We start from the raw sequence: 18,727 nt of genomic DNA, 5'->3' as shown, positions 1-18,727 counted from the left end.
ATGTAATAATTATGTTTAGATTTTTGTGAAGAGTTGGCTGAACATTTACTCTGGGTCCACCAAAAAATGAAATGGAAAAAGACCCAAGGAAAGATTTCCCGAGTTATGTATAAAATAAAATAAAGCCCTGGAAGAGCCGGATAGGACATCTCCTTGAGGCCCTTTAAGGGAAAAGTGTCCAGTCATCAGAGGCAAGGATTGAGCCCGTGCATGGTCAGGCTGATGACCAGCCCCACCTCCTGTGCCCATAAGCAACTTGGAGTCTCGAGCACTTTTTCACTTTATTATAACTTTGAAACATCCAAGTATTTACTCCAGGGCGGGAATTAACATTTAAAATCCTTAAATTCCAGCTGTGTAAATAGCTAATATTAGCTCAGGACTTCATGTTGTACCTTATAGTGTATTTTTTAATTTCTTTTGATTTGTTGGATCATTTCCAGCTGAGACTCTGTTTGGGGAAAAGATGTCACATGGTATTTAAAAAACAAAACAAAACATGATATTTTAAATAATGGGGTCTCAAACTTCTGATCTGTGGATCAGTGTGAGTTGAAGGGTTCCATAGACGTCCTTTCCTACCTTTTCTGTCTTGCTGGAATAAATTACTGAGCATTGATCAGAGAGGGTCAAACTACTTTTGAGTAGTAGTGAAACATAAGTAACAAATTTATGTCTAAAAGAAAAGTACAGATACTGATATTATTAATAATACTTTGTTAAAACTAACCTCTGGATTATACATTAGTCATCAGTGCTTTATATGTGATACATGAATTTCCAACTTAGTGTAGATATTATTTTTACCTCTCAAATGTACCTCACATATGCATATTTGGGTGTGATAAATAGTCTTTTGAATTAGGCCGGATGCCAGAGGCTCTGAACAGCATCCATTCTACACATAGGCGGCTGGCGATAGCAGAGTTGCACCAGGGTGGTGTAACTGGCTGCTGCGTGGAGCCATGATACCTGTTCCATAATAACACCCTGACCACGATGTGCACGTTGCCCTGGAAGTGGCCTACCAGCCCAGGACAGACGATAACTTGTATCCTCCATCACTGGCCAAATCACCTGATGCTCAGACTGTGTCGCTGATGTGACAGTGACTACTGCCAGCCCTTGACAGTGGTTACTCCTCATGTGACAGTTTTTAAAATGTCCAAAGACTTAAACTCACAAGGTAGTAGATTTGTATAGAGATATAAAATTACTTTTAAGAATGATTACAGTTTTTACTGATAGTAGCGGTATTTTAGCTTTATACTCTATAAGCAACCTGATGCCCAGGAGGTTCTAGAAATCTTAGATACTTAGTGTACAAAATGATGACTTTGCTGTAGAGCCACCAGACCGGAGAAATTGGGACTATCTAAATGAAATCCCTAACCAGGGTTGTTTCTCCGAAGTGGATATCATTTTTTCATGATTTTAAGTCACATAAACTGCAGACTATCCATCTGTTCTCTTGGGAAGCTGTTTCTGGCTGATATCTATTAATTGTAGGTATTTTATTTATTTATTTGTCTTTTTGCCTTTTCTAGGGCCGCTCCCACGGCATATGGAGGTTCCCAGGCTAGGGGTTGAATCGGAGCTGTAGCCACCAGCCTACACCAGAGCCACAGCGACTCGGGATCTGAGCCGCGTCTGCGACCTACACCACAGCTCACGGCAACGCCAGATCCTTAACCCACTGGGCAAGGCCAGGGACCGAATCTGCAACCTCATGGTTCCTAGTCGGATTTGTTAACCACTGTGCTATGACAGGAACTCCTTTTTTGGGGGGGGGGTATTTTATTTTTTAAAGTTAATTCCTGTTCTTAATTTTAATGCAGAAATTTAAATTTTTTTTTTTTTTTGTCTTTTGCCATTTCTAGGGCCGCTCCCTCAGCATATGGAGGTTCCCAGGCTAGGGGTCCAATCGGAGCTGTATCCGCCAGCCTATACCAGAGCCACAGCCACGCGGGATCTGAGCCACATCTGCAATCTACACCACAGCTCATGGCAATGTCGTATCCTTAACCCACTGAGCAAGGCCAGGGATTGAACCCGCAACCTCATGGTTCCTAGTTGGATTTGTTAACCACTGAGCCATAACAGGAATTCCAGAAATTGAAATTCTTTGGTTGTAAAAACCTGTGTCTGATATCCTCACAAATGATAATCATCTGTGTGTAAGAAACTCCATGACACATAATTTAGTGGCTAAGGTAAACTGAACACCAGGCAGCAATACTAGGTTTTATAGTAAGAGACAAACCTCAAGATACTAAAAATTTAATCAGATAATTCAATATAGTCTCAACAGGAGCCTCAATACCTGTTCTTTTGTTCTCACTTTATTCCTTGGCTCTTTTTTTGAATGATCTTTATTAAGTTCCCGAAACAGAAGATTTATTGTCTAATAGGATCAGTATCAGATTTGTAATGTTTCTTTTTTCTTTTTGTCTTTTTAGCGCTGCACCCACGGCACATGGAGGTTCCCAGGCTAGGGATCGAATTGGATCTATAGCTACTGGCCTACACCACAGCCATAGCAATGCCAGATCCTAGCCACGTCTGTAGCCTATACCACAGCTCATGGCAATGTTGGATCCTTAACCCACTGAGTGAGGCCAGGGATGGAATCTGCATCCTCATGAATATTAGTCAGATTCCTTTCTGCTGAGCCACAATGGGAACTCCAGCTTCATAATGTTTCTTGACCGGGTTAGTAATTTTTCAGAAAAGTAGGTTTGAACCTGTTGAAAAAGTAGCTTATGTTTCTAAGAAAGTAGTTTTGTTATTCAGTACATGATTACTTAAAGCACATCTTAAAGTGTCAAATAGTCAGTGGAAAGGCAATAAAAAAATCCTTTAGTAAGATTTTCTTTATGTTTTCTTTATGTAAACAACATTAGAATAATGGGATTTGACGTATATACAAAATTGTGGTCATTTAAGATATGGAGTATCAGAGGGAGTAAATTGAACTTCATAGCATGTGATGCTAGTCCGCATATTTGTTTTGGTGTATAAAGAATTATAGAATCCCATTTTAAAGTGATTTCGTGTGAACCATCTAATTCTTGGTCACATGATCCATAATGAGAGACAATTTAATGTTTCAAGTGTAAGCAAAGTGATTCAGTTATACATACATGTATATATACATATGCACACACATATATATAGGTATTCTTGTTCAGATTCTTTTCCATTATAGATTATTAACAGATACTGAATATATGGAGATCCCCTTATGACGCAGTGGAAATGAATCCGACTAGGAACCATGGAGTTGTAGGTTCGATCCCTGGCCTCTCTCAATGGGTTAAGGATCCAGTGTTGCCATGGGCTGTGGTGCGTGTAGCAGGCATGGGTCGGATCTGGTGTTGCTGTGGCTGTGGCATAGGCTGGCAGCTACAGCTCTGATTAGACCCCTAGCCTGGGAAGCTCCATATGCCGTGTGTACAGCCCTAGAAAGCACTCGCGTGCACACACACACAATATATATATGTGTGTGTGTGTGTGTATACTGAATATAGCTCCCTGTGCTGTACAATAGGTCCTTGTTGTTTATCTATTTTATATATAGTAGTGTGTGTCTGTTAATCCCAAATTCCAAATTTATTCCTTTCCCACTTTTCCCTTTGGTAACCATAGGTTTGCTTTCTATGTTTGTGAATCTGTTTTTTAGATTCCACATATAAGTGATATGTGATTTTTGTTTTTTAATTTTTATTTTTTTACTTTTTTAGGGCCACACCCGTGGCACATGGAATTTCCCAAGTTAGGGGTTGAATTGGAGCTACAGCTGCCGGCCTACGCCACGGCCACAGCAATGTGGGATCCGAGCCACGTCTGTGACCTACTCGATAGCTCACGGCCATGCCGGATCCTTAATCCACTGAGTGAGACCAGGGATTGAACCCGCATCCTCATGGATACTAGTCCGGTTTGTTAACCACTGAGCCATGACGGGAACTCCAATATGTGATATTTGTAAACAACTCTTTTTGTTGATTCTATAAATGGCTGTAAAACGGGAGTACATACCTTTTCATAGTTCCCAGTAGACACAGAACATGTGAAATCCTGGGAATCTTTAAAAAGTCTTATCTGGGATATTCAGACACTATCTGAAGATCACCACTAAAATTATTTGGGCTAAAATAATGTCAAATATATCTGCATTTGTCTTTTTAATACCTCTTCTACTACTTCTGCATAGTATGGTTGAATTCTGGAATACAAATTTGCTGCTGAAGGTGCCTGTAAATGTTTCCTAGGGCTATTGTCACTAAATAACCATAAACTGAGTGGTTTAAAACAACATAAATTTATTCTCTCACAGTTTAGGAGGCCAGAAACCTGAAGTCAAGGTGTTGGCAGGACCACGCTCCCTCTGAGGCCTCTAGGAAGGATCCTTCTCTGATGCTCTGTGGCATATGGTAGCACTGCCTCACTCTGCCTCCATCTTTACGTGGTGCTCCCTCTATGCATCTCTGCGTTTTCTCTCCTTTTCTTATGAGGACATCAGTTATACTGGCGTAAGGGCCCACGCTTTTCCAGTATGACCTTATTTTAACTAATCTTCAGTGACTCCTGTTTCCAAAGGTCATAATCCGAGGTCCTGGGGTTAGGACTTTAATATATCTTTTTTGGTGACACAGTTCAACTGATAATGCTACCTAAGGCTGATTGTGGTGGTTTCTTTTACAGGGAATGGCTTTTTATAGTTATTTAGATTTGAGTGAGATAAATTTATCAGGTTGTTAATACTTTTGTTAAAAAATAGTAGAAATATTCTTTCTGTGGGTGGTGATGGGTGGGCACTCTGTAAAATTGATACAGTGCAAGAAATAGTTAAGGATCAGCCCTGTAAAAGGCAGTTTTCTATGTGTTAGAGGTAGAGAGGTTGATAAGACATGGCTCTTCTGAAAGAAGTAACAGTTTATTGACATAAATGAGACTTTGTATTCCCAAAATAACTTAAATGAAGTATCACTGATGAACTACCTTTAGATGATTTTTATTTATAGTTATAAATAGCTAAATAGTTTTAAGAATATCAAGAGTTAATGTGGGAATCCTTATTGTCTGTAACATTGATCTCTAATGCATCAGTTTTCATGTCCAAGCAAGCTCCCTTATTCTCAGAATGTATAGTTGAAGATGTCCCCAAAGGCGTTTTGGCACCAGAATACCCTGTGTTTATGGTTTATATATGATGGCTCTGGGATTCCTTTCTTTGTGAATTTGGAAGTTAAATACATGGATTCTCCCTGTAAACAATAGGAAATCAGTTTTATTTTATATTTTATAAGGAAAATTTCTAAAATCTCAATCTTCCAAAGCAGTTAATCTTCAAGGATAAAATGTGGCACTCTATTAGCATGTTATGAATTATAGTTAAACTGTGTATTGTGTGGTTATCTTCAGAGAGTTCAGAGTGCCTTGAACTCATGCCCTTGAAAGGGTAGAAAATCAACTAAAGATATTTTATCAAATTTTTTTTTGATTAGGAAACTCATATTCAGAGAAATTAAATGCTTTTCTCAAAGACACTTCAAGGAAGATTATGATTTTACCTAAGGATTCTGTTGTCTCAATCCAGAGTTCTTTCGAGCCATGAATTATTCATATACATATATTTTGGAGGGAAAGGCATATCTCTAATGGTGGTTAAAGGTTTTTTTCAGACAGACAACGCTTGAATTAAAATTTCCACTCTGCTGTTAAATTGGCATCTAATCAGTAACCCAGTTCATCTTGAAGCTAAGGGAATTGTATTATCAGATGAATGGATTTTTATTTGCAGCATTCTCATTAGGTTAACCTTGCTGACAGTGTTGCCCTTCTAGATGTGACAGCATAAAATGTATTATGGGCATCTACTCTGTGGTATAGTCTTTTTCTGGTCGCTGTTCTTCCAAGAAAGATATATTTGAGTCTGGAAAAGTTCTAGAGACTGACAACTGTAGTATTCAGGGAAGAGGGTAGAGTAGATTATATTTGAGAATGTAGGTTTAAAAAATTAGATTCTCTCATTCTGCATATGTGAAAGTTGGATCAAGAAAAGGAGATTGGGGTGGCAGAAGCATGGTAGAAAGAGAAGGAGAAGGGAATGAGCATTTGACTGTCAAATCAACTATGATGATAGGTGATTTGTTTTAGTTTGTTAAGTGGTTAATCTAAAATCGTGGTGTACGTTTCATATACCAAGTCTATAAACCTTAGTTATCTGTCAGGTAGCAGGATACATAAGAGGAAGTAGATGACTTATAATGTTATTTTTATTGACTCCTAATTTGTAAACTAGTTTACTATAGAAAAGTCAGACATTGCAGTTCCCGTTGTGGCTCACTGGGTTATGAACCCAAATGTTATCCCTGAGAATGCAGGTTTGATTTCTGGCCTCACTCATTGGGGTTAAGGATCCAGTGTTGCCACAAGCTGCAGCATAGGCTTCAGAAGCACCTTGGATCTGGCATTGCTGTGCCTGTGGTATAGGCAAGCAGCTATAGTTCCTATTCAGTCCTTAGCCTGGGAACCTCGTAAGCCACAGGTGTGGCCCTAAAAAGAAAGCAAATAATTTTTTTTTTTTAAAGAGAAAAGTTAGACATCTTGTTAGGAAATATCTAATGGAAACAGTATTCTCAAAAGTCTTTATATATGTTTTTTATTAATTTATTTTACATACTGTTTCCTGAGGAGTTGTTACTAGTTGAAAGGCTTCATTTTGCTTTCTCTAAACTTAGCTTAGTTTAAGTTTCACCATATCAGTGACTGGGAATGACTTGGGGAGTAGTAAGAGCTCACTTAGACTAGAATAAATTATAGATTTAGAAGGGTTTAGCACCCTTCAAATTTGATATCTTTCTAGATAAAATTTGAGGAAACTTAAATCCAATTAAAAAATAGGAGTTCCCATCGTGGCGCAGCGGAAATGAATCCGACTAGGAACATGAGGTTGCGGGTTCGATCCCTGGCCTTGCTTGGTGGGTTAAGGATCTGGCTTTGCCGTGAGCTGTGGTGTAGGTTGCAGATGCGGCTTGGATCTGGCATTGCTGTGGCTGTGGCGGGTGTGGTCCTAAAAAGACAAAAGACCAAAAAAAAAAAATACAGTCATTCCAAAAATACCGTTCTGTCACCAAATATTTGAGTCTTCCAACCTGAAGTTGAAAATCAAATCTCAAGAGTTCCCTCCTAGTTGGACTATGGTGATCATTATACAGCTACAGATGTGATAAAAAAAAAAAATTAATTAATTAAAAAAAAAAAAAAAGAGTTCCCTCCTGGTGGCTCAGTGGGTTAAGGATCCAGTGTTGTCACTGCTGTGGCTTGGATCACTGGTATGGTGGAGATTCTGTCTCTGGCCCAGGAACTTCCATATGCCACAGGCATGGCCGGAAAAAAAAGATCAAATCTCTGCTGGAGTTCCCGTCGTGGCACAGTGGTTAACGAATCCGACTAGGAACCATGAGGTTGCGGGTTCGATCCCTGCCCTTGCTCAGTGGGTTAAGGATCTGGCGTTGCCATGAGCTGTGGTGTAGGTTGCAGACGTAGCTTGGATCCTGCGTTGCTGTGGCTCTGGTGTAGGCTGGTAGGTACAGCTCCGATTAGACCCCTAGCCTGGGAACCTCCATATGCCACAGGAGCGGCACCAGAAAAGGCAAAAAGACCACCACAAAAATAAATAAATAAATAAATAAAATAAAATCTCTGCTTTACTTAAAGGGGTTTACTTTTTCTGAAATCTGTCGAATATGTTTGTTCTATAGCCATGTTAAAAATATTTTGACATTCTTCCTCTGTGCAACTTCTTTTGTACCTCTAGGCAACAGGAAAGGATAAATTCACAGAGGGAAGAGATAGAAAGACAACGAAAAATGTTAGCAAAGCGGAAACCTCCTGCCATGGGACAGGCCCCTCCAGCAACCAATGAGCAGAAACAGCGAAAAAGCAAGACCAACGGAGCTGAGAATGAAACGTATGTTCTTTATTGATGTGCACTGAGATACTGTGTTCTCCCCTAAAATGCAAATGGCCTATTGAGTGCCACTGGAAAAAGGGATAAATTATGGAGATGTCTAGAGCTTAAGCTTTCTTTTTAGTTACATTAATGAATTTGCCCAACTCATATAAAAGCCATATAAAATTAACTCATTTTCTTAGCCCTGATCTTATTTAGGAAGTTTCGCATGAGAGGGAGAAACAATGTCGTTTAACCTGGTGGTGTGATTTTTTGGCCACTCTTACAACAAATATGAGTCATTAGGTATTCAAATGATACAATTCTTATGTGTGGTTTCAGGTTGTGGTATGTTGGTATCATCTTATGGGGATTATGTGGCTACTATTTCAAATAGAAGAATGCATAGCTAAAGAATGCCCTTTAGGGAGTTCCTGTCATGGCACAGTGGAAACAAATCTGACTAGGAACCATGAGGTTGTGGGTTCAATCCCTGGCCTCGCTCAGTGGATTAAGGGTCCTGCATTGCCGTGAGCTGTGGTGTAGGTTGCAGACCTGGCTGGATCTGGCGTGGCTGTGGCTATGGCTTTGGTGTAGGCAGGCAGCTGTAGCTCTGATTAGACCCCTAGCCTGGAAACCTCCACATGCCATGGGTGCAGCCCTGAAAAGACAAAAACGAACAACAACAACAAAAAAGAATGCCCTTTAGTAGTCTAAAGAGCACTAGTTAACAGTCACAAATTTAGGTTTAACCTAAGGAAAAAATAGCTATTATTTTAGGAAAAGGACATTTCCTCTAAATAAGATAAATCTTGATATTCTCAGTATTTTTTCCTATTCTGGGGACTAAGGAGAACAGCAGTATGTTCAGTTGCAGTGCAGACATCTTTTTCACTGCCAGTCAGTGGTTATTCCATAGATACCATCAATAGGAGTAGAATATTCAGAGCACAGATATCTGCCTTTTTCAACCCTGTCCCATGTCATATTCCCCTAAATAATTTTTGCATCCTTGACCACTAAGAGAATCTTTCTATGGGACAGGATTTGCAAGGTTTTTTCTCTAATGGGCCAGACAGTAAACACTGTAGGCTTTGCACGCTTAGAAGGTCTCCGTCGTAGCTACTCAACTCAGTACTGTTATAGCTTGAAAGCTGTTGTGGACAATATGTAAATGAATGGATGTGATTGTGTTCCAATAAAACTTTAGTTACAGGAACAAATGGTGAGCTGAGGGGCCCCACAGGTTGTAATTTGCAAACTAGGCAGGACAGCTAAACAGTTATTATTGGAATGGGAAATAAAACCTATGTATTACTTACCTAATATTTTAAAACATTTCTTATGCATACCCTGAAGACATTTAAGCCATCATCTCTGTCTCCAGGAGGCTTTCAAACTTAAAAGGAGAAAAAGATCTGCAGATAACTGTGTAGAAAATCTCTGAGGAATTGATGGTAGCCATGAAGTCAATTTCTGAATTGGATGTGTTTTTTCTTTTTTTTTCGGCTTTTTAGGGCCATACCTGTGGCATATGAAAGTTCCCAGGCTAGGGGTTCAGTCTGAGCTGTAGCCACTGGCCTACACCACAGACACAGCAACGCCAGATCCTTAACCCACTGAGCGAGGCCAGGAATTGAACCTGCATCCTCATGGATCCTAGTCTGGTTTATAAGTAATTGAGATACAGTGGGAACTCTCGATGTTTGAAATTTAAAATATTTTTTCATAGAAAGTCATTGGTATTGTAATCAGTATATGGATATTGGCTACATTGGTTATTCAAGGGAAAAAGTTGGTAAAGCTTTCAATTTTGGATTTAAAGATAGCCATAGTAAGAGATAATGATAGTATGTAATTTATTGACTAATATGTCTTTTGCCTTTAATGTTTCCATATTGGTTCACAAAAACATAGTAATCCATAATCCACTTCAAGTATAGTAATACTTATATTACACCATTGTAAAGAGTTCATGACATCCCAGAAATGTATCTTTCTTCATTCCAGTGAGAAAGATGGCTTAACACCAGTCCTCACCCCATACATACCTGATGTGTTGGGGAGCCTTTTCCTTGACATTCATTTAGTAAGTCTATATTAAATGCTTATTATGTATTCAGCATACAGAACTGGGGATACAGCCCAGCCTTAGGAGCTCACATTTTATTTAGAGGAAATGAGCAGATGAATAATATTTACTTTACATATAATAATAAAGGTATATGCACATTGAATAAGTTTGGAAAACATCTTCACTTCAGATATTTTAAAACTTGATTCTAAATAAAGATTTCCTTTCAAAAAGGCCCAGATTCAAAGAATTCTTCAGGCAAATATTGTACACATTAACCTGGTTATTGTCTTCTCTCGTGACTCCTATGTTTTGTGAAGGGACTCTCCTTCCACTGTTACTCAGAAATTGCTTAATGTGAGTACATAAAACTATTGGTTTAGGAGTCGTAAAGTGGGCATAGGGGTGTTTTTTGTTTGTTTGTTTTGCCATAGGGTAATACTTAGAATTCAGTTTAGGCCAGTAGTGTGTCAGTGATCAGTTGCCATCTGGAGTCCTGTGTAAAATTCAAGCTGGAAGGCCTTCGGTCCAGTCTTTAATTAGAGTATCTGTGACTTGGCTCATTCCTTTGGCCAGAAGCCAGAAACAGTCCTCTGAGCCCTTCCTCTCTTGGATTGAATGTGTTTCGCAGAGAGAATTCTTAGCTATGGTTTTTCTTTTCTCCCCTTTTTACCGGTGTGATACGGAGTAATAGATGTAGATATTTCTACAGCTATGAAAAGATAGATGTAACAGCCCTGATGGGTATATTTCTTCTTGTTTTTATTTTCTTTTAGTCAGACCTCAAAGGCTGTATTTTTTAGCCCTTCCTGGTTGATAGGATAGCTGTTTCTTCTTTCTCCTGCTATTTAGAATATATCTAAACAGTGACATCTAAAACTTTGAAGTATATATGTGTGCTTCTAGAATGTGAAGAGGGTGAAGATGGAGGAGTAAGATATCACTTCTTACATGCTCATTCTTGAGATATGAGGATGCAATTGGGGTAGGTGGAACATGAACCGAGTGATTATCCGTCAAGTCAGCCCTTTGAGAACTGTGTTAAATAGTATTTTTACAAATTATAGATTCCTTTCATATTCTGATTTTAATAGTCACAATAGTTTTTTGGTTTTGTTTTGTTTTTTTTTTGTCTTTTTGCTATTTCTTGGGCCGCTCCCTTGGCATATGGAGGTTCCCAGGCTAGGGGTTGAATCAGAGCTGTAGCCACCGGCCTATGCCAGAGCCACAGCAACGCAGGACCCGAGCCGTGTCTGCAACCTACACCACAGCTCACGGCAATGCCGGATCATTAACCCACGGAGCAAGGGCAGGGACCGAACCTGCAACCTCATGGTTCCTAATCGGATTCGTTAACCACTGTGCCACGACGGGAACTCCACAATAGTTTTTTTTTTTTTTTGTCTTTTGTCTTTTGTCTTTTTGTTGTTTGTTGTTGTTGCTATTTCTTGGGCTGCTCTCCCGGCATATGGAGGTTCCCAGGCTAGGAGTCGAATCGGAGCTGCAGCCACCGGCCTACGCCAGAGCCACAGCAACGCGGGATCCGAGCCGCGTCTGCAACCCACACCACAGCTCACGGCAACGCCGGATCATTAACCCACTGAGCAAGGGCAGGGACCGAACCCGCAACCTCATGGTTCCTAGTCGGATTCGTTAACCACTGCGCCACGACGGGAACTCCCCACAATAGTTTTTTAAGATAGGTATCACCACTTGCTTTTTTTTAGGAAATTGAGGTCACGTGGCCCTAGTTATACTTTGAACCCTAGTCCTCAGACTCCAGATCCTAGACTCTGTCTACTGTATTGTTCTCTTTGTATCAAAGTCCAAGAGTTATCAAAAATAATCAAATACATTGGTTTATTAGTTTCGCCTTTAAAAAGACTTTTAGACATGTAATTTTGGCTACCTGTCCTAATGGATTGTCATCTGAATAAGGTATGGGACAAAACTCATTTCATAAGTAATGTAAAAATATAGCTCATGTATTTTCCTCACTTTTTTATAAATTAGACTCAGGCTTTGAAGTCCTTCCTTCACATCACATCTGTTAAGTCATAAAAATTTGTCTAAGGACTACAAGATAATCTGTCTCTTGGTCATTTTAGCTAGAGGCTGAATATACTGAATAGCATGCTTTGGCATTTCGCTTTAGGCAGGCACACTTATGACTTCAGATAACTTACTGAAATATGTGTCATTGTGTTCTAGGTTAACGTTAGCCGAATACCATGAACAAGAGGAAATCTTCAAACTCAGATTAGGTCATCTTAAAAAGGTGAGTATAATGAGAAAACCTGTCTGAAGAAAGGCAGTTTTTAGTTTACATTTGGTGTTTAAGCTGTTTGGTCATTTGGGCAAATTAATAGCTTCATATATACTGAAATCTTTAGTAATGGCTTGTATTCTAAAGGCAGAGTTCATCTCTTTCAGCTTACAAAATCAACTCTAGCCACCCGGTAAGAGTGTTCTTTCCACCAGCGATAGCTATACCAGTAGATAATTCTATATACCTCATCTGGCTCCACAAGTGATTATCCCTAGTAAAAGTTAGATATAAAATAAGAGCAGATGGTTCTGAAATTGATATTTAAATTACCGTGATGTTTTAAATCACAAAGCAGCTCTTATCTCTTGCCTAAACTGGCTGAGAAGGTCTTGTACCAGCCATATTGTAACACAAAGGCACCTACATATAATTTTTATTTATGATATTCACAGAGGTTTCTTAGATGTAGATTGCTAATCTCTTAAATTACTTAAGACACCAAGTGTAATCCTTACTTATGGAACAGAATCAGATAGAGAACCTGATTTTTGTTAAAAAAAAAAAAAAAGATTGAATGCCTGTATACACACAAACATGTCTGGAAACCTATATAAGAACCTTAACAGAGGTTATTCTGGGGGGATAGGCATGGAGAGGAGAAAGCAGGGGGCAGAGAGAGGACTTTCACTTTTCCTGCTATATTCTGTGTGTGGTGTGAATTTATTTATTATTTTGCTATGGGCTTGTTTTTTATGATTACAATTCCAGTTCTTAAAAAAATCTTTTTTGAAACAAAACATTTTCCTTAGCTTTTCACAAGAGAAATGTCTGCTTAGTTTTTTGAAATAAGATTCTGAAAAGGTAAAGTTTCCTATGTCCTTGAGCTGTTTCTTTCCTTTTCAATTTCAGGAGGAAGCAGAGATCCAGGCGGAGCTGGAAAGGCTAGAAAGGGTTAGAAATCTACATATCAGGGAACTAAAAAGGATACATAATGAAGATAATTCACAGTAAGCAACTTGGGGGTATGTTGGGTTGGAGATTGCCAAGCACTTTCTGAGATGAATTGAATGGTCTAGAACGGTATTTTTGCTTGATCTAAGTTTGATAAATGATTCCACAGAATATTTAACTCTGTTGTAGAGTGTGATACAGTTTTACAAACAAAATTATTATTTGCATTAGTTAAAACAAATATATTAGGCTTATATATTAAATATGTCTATATATATATCATAGCATTTTTACACAAGTAGAAATCACTACAACAGGAGTTCCCCTCATGGCGCAGTGGAAACAAATCCGACTAGGAACCATGAGGTTGCGGATTTGATCCCTAGCCTCACTTAGTGGGTTAAGGATTTGGCATTGCTGTGGCTGTGACGAAGGCTAGCAGCAACAGTTCCAATTAGACCCCTAGCCTGGGAACCTCCACATGCCATGGGGTATGGCCCTAAAATAGCAAAACAAAACAAAACAAAAATCACTACAACAGTATAGCTTTGTATTCACAATGATTCGAATACACTTTATAATCAGATTTACCGACAGAGCCTTATTAAAGGGAAGAATGGGATGACAGTGTGGTGTGGTGGAAGGATTATTGGGTTGAGATGGCACTTGGTTTCTGAATGACCTTTGTGGGCCATTCAGGTGTTGAAATTTTTAAGAAAGACTCCTAAGATCAGCACATTAATTGTAGGTAAATGCCCATCGTTGTTTATAAGTCTTTTAAGGAATCAAAACTGTGAAAAGTATTTGCAAGTGGGAAATGGCTTCTAACCATGATCTGTTCTTTTCCACATTTTTCTGACTTTGAAACATGGGTTTTTTGCTTTTTGGGTTTGTTTGTTTTAATATAGCTATAGCTTGCGTGTGTGTGTGTGTATACATATACATACACACACACACACGTATATATTTTTTTTTTCACCAAAAGAGCTATGGGCTTTTCTTTCTGTGAAATGGTACACAACAGGAGTTACCATTACTGAACTCTCTCTTTGTGTCAAGTGGAGTGCTAAGTGCCCTTACGTTTTGTCCCTTAATCATCATAGTAGCCTAATGGGGTGGTCGCCTTCAATATGTAGATCTGGAAACTGCCTTGGAGAAATTAAGTTAACTTGATCAGGGCCTGATGTGATTAAAGAGTTGAAACATGAATCTGAAAACCAAAACCCAAACCAAAAACCCCCCGTGAATCTGACTCCAAAGCTAACCACCATGCAGTAATGTCACTTCTTTCCACGTGCATTACTGCTGTCTCAAATAATTTCGGGGTTATTAGTGAGGCTGATCAGGAATTATGTAGAAATAGCATAAAAGTTACTTTTGCCACAATCTCTCATTTCTTTGTCTTATTGTTAGAAAATGATACACGGTGGCATCCCCTATGGGAAAAACAGTTATATCATGAAAACTTAAAGAAAGAAAATGAGTGCACATAGAACATATGACTCACTTTATAATGTAATTTGTTTTTAAGGCCATGTAAACTATCTTGAAAATGTAATGAATGGCAGGAGCATGTGGTTCTTGAATGTTTAGAGGACCCCTGTAGCACGTTTGAAAATCCCTGATCCGTGTATGGTCTGCCCCCATCCCCACACTTTGTAGCAGGGCAGAAAGCAAAGGAAGTCAACAAAGGTCGCTGGTCTGATTGTGACTGTGCTGAGACTGGCACCTGTGTGTTGTGACTCCATAATTCATTGTACTTAGGCTGATTCCTTGCCCTGTAGAACTTACTTTATGCTCAGAATTGGGTGTGTTGGTGATAATTGCCAAACTGTTGGCAGCAGCTGTAATCATGTAAACATGTTAGATATCCTGGAAATTTTGCAAATATGGAAAATTGTGTAGTCCTTGACCTCAAGATGTTATCGCTATTTATCCCGTTTCCACAGATTTAAAGACCATCCAACGCTAAATGACAGATATTTGTTGTTACATCTTTTGGGTAGAGGAGGTTTCAGTGAAGTTTACAAGGTAAGTATGAGGAACTGGGTATAGAGACTGAGCGTTAAATTACTGCTTATTATCAACTTGGAGAACATTTAGAATCATGGTAACTGTGGGTTGATATTTATTGGTTGAAATTAAGGTACTTTAAGAACATGTATCTTTGGGAGAACTACTTCTGATAAACTGAAGTGACTAAGCAGAATACAGTGTTTTACCCTGTTTTCAAGTTTGAGAAGTAAATAGTTATAGTTTGTTTTTTGAATAGAAAGGGAAAAATGACACTCATTTCTGGGTAATGGAATTACAGTGATTTTTATTCTAGTTTTGTACTTCCTTCCTCATCTCTATTTGTTAGAAATAAGTGTTAGCTTTATTTTCATAAGTTTTTCTTTTTGTTTTGTTTTTAAATAAAGTGGATGTGTTAAAGTTAATTCTTTGAAAGCTTGGTTTTCTTTTTAATATGTTCTCATCTTCTTAGAGTGTTTAGTAGCACTGGCATTCTGAAGGCGTGTCCTGGCTTAGAGTGCTTCATTCGGGCCGGCAAAGTAAAGACTCCTTGGCCTTCAGTTGGCTTTCCCTAAATGGGGAATTCAGCATTTTTTTTTTTTTAAGGGCCACACCTTTGGCATATGGAGGTTCCCACGCTAGGGGTCTAATCGGAGTTGTAGCTGCCACAACCACAGCAACGCCAGATCGGAGCTGCGTCTGCGGCCTACACCGCAGCTCATGGCAATACCGGATCCTTAAAACCACTGAGTGAGACCAGGGTTTGAACCAGTGTCCTCATGGATGCTAGTCAGATTCGTCCACTGAGCCTGACGGGAACTTCCAGCATGTTTTAAATATAGCTCTAGATACATAATACATTCACCAGCCACTGCCTGGTGGGCAGTTTCTCTGGATGTTTCTGGCATCTGGCTTTTAAATGCTGAAATGTTTTCTTAGGTGGGCTTTACCACATGGCCCTTGTGGTAAAGGGGAGTCATTCCCTCTTTTCCATGGTTAGCCTTCACTGTTATGACTTTATGACATTATGCCCATATGGGAAATCTTTTTTTTTTTTTTTGCCTTTTCTAGGTTCCCAGGCTAGGGGTCCAGTCGGAGCTGTAGCTGCCAGCCTACACCAAAGCCACAGTAACACGGGATCTGAGCTGCGTCTGTGACTTACACGACAGCTCACGGCAACGCCGGATCCTTAACCCACTGAGCAAGAGCAGGGATCGAACCCGCGACCTCATGGTTCCTAGTCGGATTTGCTAACCACTGCGCCACAACAGGAACTCCTGGCAAATCCTTTGAGTAAAATAGTTTTTATTTCAGATAAAAACACTAAAAACTAGTTCTGTTTTCCCCTTTTTATGCTAGTTTTTTATTATGTATGCATAAAATTTGCCATTTTAACATTTAAGTGTACCATTCATTGGTATTAAATACATTCACGGTGTTGTTAAAAACTGTCATTACTATCCATTCCCAGAACTATAATACTACTTCTTAGGTACTCCTGGGTTTGATTTTTTTTTTTTTTTAGTAATTTGCTAATATTGTTAATTTGTGTTCGTAAGTGTAACTGGCTCACGGTTGTCTTTGTAGTGCGAACAACATTTTCTAGCTTTAACATCATAGTTATCCTAGAATGAGTTGTGAAATCTCGCTTTTACTGTGTTCTGAAATGCTTTGCATTACATACTACTTGAAAAGTTGTTAGAGCTGAATCATAAAAAGTTACCTGGGTAGGTGTCCTTTTAGAGGAAAACTACTTGACAGCCTTTTCAGTTCCTTCTGCAAATATTGATCTTCCCCTTCTTAGTTTTGGTAAATTAATTTTTTTCTGAGACATCACCCTATTTTCATTTTGATTTAAAAATATCACTCAGGAGTTCCCATTGTGGCTCAGCTGGTTAAGAATCAGACTAGCATCCATGAGGATTTGGGTTCGATCCCTGGCCTCACTTAGTGGGTTAAGGATCTGGCTTTGCCATGAGCTGTGGGTAGGTCACAGATGCAGCTCACATCCTGTGTTGCTGTGACTGTGGTGTAGGCCAGCAGCTGCAGCAAGGATTTTACTCCTACCCTGGAAACTTCCCGGTGCAGACATAAAAAAAGCCAAGAAAATTAAAATAAATAAAAAATAAAAATATCATCCATACCTTAGTTATTTCTTTTCTCTTCTTTTCTTTTGGTCTTTTTAGGGCTACAACTGTGGCATTTGGAAGTTCCCAGGCTAGGGGTCTAATCAGAGCTGCACCTGCCGACCCTCACCACAGCCACAGCAACACTGGGTCCTTATCTACTTAGCGAGGCTGGAATCTAACCCGAGTCCTCATGCATACTAGTCAGGTTTGTTATTGCTGAGCCACAATGGGAACTCCTGTACCTTAGTTATTTCTTTTATGAAATGTTTATTTTTGAATCTCTTAACTGATAGGCCAGGGGTTAGTCAATGTTTCTTTTTTCCTTAAAGGATTAACTTTTTTATTTTTGTTGATCATATTTACTGTTTGATTTGTGTTCATTCTTTTTGGCCATGCGTGCGGCACATGGAGGTTCCCAGGCCAAGGATCAGACCTATGCTGTAGTGACAATGTTAGATCCATAACCCCCTGCACCACAAGGGAACTCCTGATTTGTTTTCTCTTTTATTAAGTTTTGCTTTCAAGCCTTCCCTCTTTCTGCTTTCTTTGTTTTGATTTGTTTTCTTCCTTTCCCCCCCTCTCCTTCTTCCCTTCCTTCCTTCTTCTCTTCCTCCCTTTCTTAGTGGCTGCTACCATGGCACATGGAAGTTCCTGGGCCAATTTGAACGGCAGATTGAACGTACACCACAGCTGCAGCAATGCCAGATCCTTTAACCCACTGCTCTGGGCCGAGGATTGAACCTGTGCCTCTACAGCAACCTGAGCCTCTGCAGTTGGATTCTGAACCCACTGTGCCATAGCAGAAACTGCTTGTTTTTATTCTTGAATCACATGCTTAATTTTTTCCTTTTGGTAATTTAAAAACATGTGATAAAAAATGTATAACATAAAATTTACCAACTTAGTGCTTTTAACTGATTGGTTCAGTTGCATTAGTTACATGTGTGTTGTGAAACAGATCAGAACTTTTCATCTTGTAAAACTGAAGCTTTAACCTCTAATCAACAACTCTTTCCTCAGCCACTGGTAACCACCAGTCTATTTTCTGTTTTTATTAATTTGATTACCTTTAGTTACCTCATAGGCATGGAATCACACAGTGTTTATCTTTTTGTGACTTTTTTTTTTTTTTGCCTTTTCTAGGGCCGCGCTCGTGGCATATAGAGGTTCCCAGGTTAGGGGTCCAATTAGAGCTACAGCTGCCAGCCTATGCCAGAGCCATAGCAACACGGGATCCAAGCCAGGTCTGTGACCTACACCATAGCTCACAGCAACGTCGGATCCTTAACCCACTGAGCGAGGCCAGGGATGGAACCCTCAACCTCATAGTT

General features: G+C 39.3%; 1 protein-coding gene across 6 annotated transcripts in view; it reads left to right on the top strand.

The window, feature by feature from the left end:
* The window catches only part of TLK2 (tousled like kinase 2), a 128,213-nt gene that overhangs the window by 84,384 nt on the left and 25,102 nt on the right, over positions 1 to 18,727 (top strand). For all 6 annotated transcript variants that reach the window (XM_047759219.1, XM_047759222.1, XM_047759221.1 and 3 more), the window contains 4 exons: positions 7,826 to 7,978; positions 12,246 to 12,312; positions 13,213 to 13,310; positions 15,204 to 15,285. In XM_047759219.1, the coding sequence (XP_047615175.1) occupies positions 7,826 to 7,978; positions 12,246 to 12,312; positions 13,213 to 13,310; positions 15,204 to 15,285 (400 nt within the window). The remainder of the gene's footprint in view (positions 1 to 7,825; positions 7,979 to 12,245; positions 12,313 to 13,212; positions 13,311 to 15,203; positions 15,286 to 18,727) is intronic.

The sequence above is a fragment of the Phacochoerus africanus genome, chromosome 14, assembly GCF_016906955.1.
Source record: "Phacochoerus africanus isolate WHEZ1 chromosome 14, ROS_Pafr_v1, whole genome shotgun sequence".
Lineage (NCBI taxonomy): Eukaryota > Metazoa > Chordata > Mammalia > Artiodactyla > Suidae > Phacochoerus > Phacochoerus africanus.
The sequence above is the reverse complement of the archived record's forward strand: the minus strand, read 5'-3'. Positions and strand labels throughout refer to the sequence as shown.